This window comes from Buceros rhinoceros, unplaced genomic scaffold, assembly GCF_000710305.1.
Source record: "Buceros rhinoceros silvestris isolate BGI_N320 unplaced genomic scaffold, ASM71030v1 scaffold5382, whole genome shotgun sequence".
In the NCBI taxonomy this organism is placed as follows: domain Eukaryota; kingdom Metazoa; phylum Chordata; class Aves; order Bucerotiformes; family Bucerotidae; genus Buceros; species Buceros rhinoceros.
In genome coordinates, this window is record NW_010400601.1 from 61,202 (window position 1) to 64,296 (window position 3,095).

At 48.0% G+C, this 3,095-nt stretch overlaps 1 protein-coding gene across 1 annotated transcript in view; it reads left to right on the plus strand.

Annotated features, from left to right (window-relative positions):
- LOC104489731 (extracellular sulfatase Sulf-1) overlaps nucleotides 1-3,095 on the plus strand; it is a gene marked incomplete at its 3' end in the record, with an annotated part of 36,861 nt that overhangs the window by 11,793 nt on the left and 21,973 nt on the right. Inside the window, exon 3 of the mRNA XM_010131929.1 lies at nucleotides 2,018-2,169. Coding sequence (XP_010130231.1) covers nucleotides 2,018-2,169 — 152 coding nt within the window. The remainder of the gene's footprint in view (nucleotides 1-2,017; nucleotides 2,170-3,095) is intronic.

Below are 3,095 nucleotides of genomic sequence, written 5' to 3' on the forward strand. Positions count from 1 at the left end.
CTTTCCCTTATGCTCTTTCCTTGGCTTCCCTTTCCACAGTATTTCAGCCTTCACTGTTACACTTGCCTGGGACATTTGACTTCCTGAGTTTAACCCAATTTGGCTGTCGTAGAGGCGAGGGATGGTTTCCATTCCGGGAGGAAATGGTGTTGGGCACATATCCCTCCCTAGAGTCACTCTCTTCACCTCGAGATTCTTGACTTCTGTTTGGCCTCAGGAGAAAAAAGCAGAGAAGCTGGGTTGCATTCGTGGTGGCTGTGGAAGGAAGAGCTGGAAGCCTGGTCTAGTGTCTGTGGGATTTGTTTACATGTCACATTCCACGTGGTGTAGGAGAGTAACATTATATATGTCTGTAACCTCTCGTTAGTGCCGTTTGGCAGTTGCATGATTCAATTGCACCGTATTTATGTTGCCTCGGGCATGTCTTCTTTGCGAACATTTTGCTTTTCCCCCCAGTTGTTCCAGGAAGGTCACCATGCCCACATCAGTCAGTCTGAATTGTTCAAGCTCTTCCACAAATGTGCTGCTTTGGTTAGATTAGAACGAGTGTGTCTAGGTCGAATGTGAGGTTTTCCAGCATTACTTCATTTCCCAGTAGGAAACAAGTACAGGGGTTTGTTGTGTGTCCCAAGGCGCAGCCAAGAAGCGATGCTGGGCAGCAGCTCCGTGTAGGCAGGCCCAGCTGGCTGAGCCAGGGCTGGCAGCAGGGGCAGGGGCTGTGTGCTGGGGAGGTGCCTTGAGGGTGGGCATCTACCACCCAGAGGAGCTCTGTCCTTGGAAGAGATGTCTCTGTCATTCCCCCCTCTTCAGGGGTGTCTTGTTTTGTGTCACCTGACTGGCTGCTAGGGACACAGGCGGCAGAACAGCTGGCACAGGTGACACTTCGGGGGCTTGTACACCTCAATAAAACTAAAAATATGAGCAGCGAAGTTACTCAGACACCCCAGGAGCTTTCTGGGACTGAGCTGGAGCTAATAAATCCCTAAAAACCCGAGTTGCAGGCACAGCCAGGTGTTTTGACCTCACACTTCCCAGGCAGCGGAAAAGCAGGGCGGAGCCATCCAAACTGAGGTTTCTACCCAGGCCAAAGACTGTACACGAGCAGCTAAAGAAATTCCATGCCCATCTGTCCCTAGAAGCAACACGGCTGTGTTTGCCAGGGTGCCATGACCGCGTTGGCTGGTGTCTGCGGACCTTTGGCGTAAGCATTCACAGTTCCCAGGTAGCTGGGAGCTTGGCACGTTGTGAGGTGGTTTTTCTCTTTACTTCCTTCCAGAGGAGCTGGCAGGAGCACCTGCAAACTCTCCTGAGCCTGACAGCAGAGGCTGATAGTTTCAGTCTGAGAGTTCTGACTTGTCACCTGGAGCTAATGGAAAAGATGCAGCTAGCTTGGCAGGCTGGGCAGAGGTGCCCGACTTCTAGGCGTGTGTTAGCTTTGCCTTAGAGAAGCTGTGGCAGCAAGGCAGGGCGGGTGTATTCCCGCTTGCTCTACCTGAAAGTGACCCAGTGCGATGGAGATCTGGACTTGCCAGAGCTTTTATCAAACCAGCAGACGTAGCCAGGCTGCCAAGCCCAAACTTTCAAAAGTCAGAAGCCAAGCTCCAAAACATCCCAGGACTTGCTTAAAACCACAAGGTGTTTCTCGAATGTTTTCTCAGGGCACTGAGTTTTTATTCCATTTTCAAGTGGAAACCAAGAGAAACATAATAATTCTTAAAAAAAAATCCTGGAAATATTTCATGTGAGCACTAGATTCTAAAAGATTAAGAAGAAAACCTGGAGTCGAGAAGGCTTTTGATTCTCATAAAAACTCTGAAAGTAACTTACTTTCATTTCAAAACCCTCTAAGGTATAAAAGGAGCATTTTTGATAAAGCAGCTCTGACTCATTCTAGCACATTTTCTCTCCATTCATGCATGCTGTTGACTCAGGCTAAAAGACTTGGATTGCAGAGCCTCATCTGTGTGTGTTCTCTTTTGTTTGTTTTGTTTGTTTTGTTTTGTTTTTACTTTCACAGCTTTTTTTGGGAAATACCTCAATGAATACAATGGCAGCTACATCCCTCCTGGGTGGAGAGAGTGGGTTGGATTAGTGAAGAATTCTCGCTTCTATAATTACACCATTTCTCGCAATGGCAACAAAGAGAAGCATGGATTTGATTATGCAAAGGTATTTTCAGACACATAAATGTCACATCATTAACCCGTACAAAAATAATAATTGATAAACCAGATAATTAATTAGTTAACCGTCTGCAACCAAGAAATTGAGATGTCGTTTTCTCTCCAGGGCTCTGCAGATGAGTTTCCACACAAGAATGTTAATTGCACAATGGCAGAAAGTTTCCAAGGGCTTCTTCATGGAGCCTGGTGATTCCTCCCTCCCTCTGTCTGCTAGAAAGGGACGATTTGGTGGCAGAAGCTAATAGTAAACAGAGATCTTTCCCCCAAATTATCGTGCCCCTTGCACTACTGAACTTCCCCGTCAGCCGAGCGTGGTCAGTTGTTACCCACATCAGAAGCCTTGGCTGACGTTCCCCGCTGTACGGCGCACGCCCCTTGAAGACAGGCTGTGCACCGGCGGCGTCAAGACTCCGGATATGACTGTGGGAATAGATAAGCGCGGGAACGCGGCCGTTGGGAAACTGCAGAGCTGGTTGGTGTTCTTGACAGAGTTTGGAAAGTATGCCAAGGTGACCTGCCCACTGCTGCGAAGTTTCTCGGAAGGGCTTAGGAGCGCAGATCGCAGACTTGCAGCCTGCAGAAAGCACTCTGGAATTTCCTCAGACTGTAGCTCAGGGAAGATGATACAGATGGTGCAGCTGTGGTTTCTGACCCATGTAATGAGGTTTTATTGGAAGCTTGAGATGCCTGTTCCTGATTTCCCCACCCGTAGAAATTACATGATACTGATTGTATATTTATATAGAGTAAAAAAAAAAGAAAATAGAGAGCATTGGTTAGTTATACATTCCTCACACGCCCTGTGTCTGTAGCTAGAATAAATAGGGAAGTAGGAGGGGAGCGGATGCTTTGGGAGGGCAGGCGTGCAGGCATTTCGCTCGAGCCACAAACCCAGAGTTGTGGCAGGCCCGG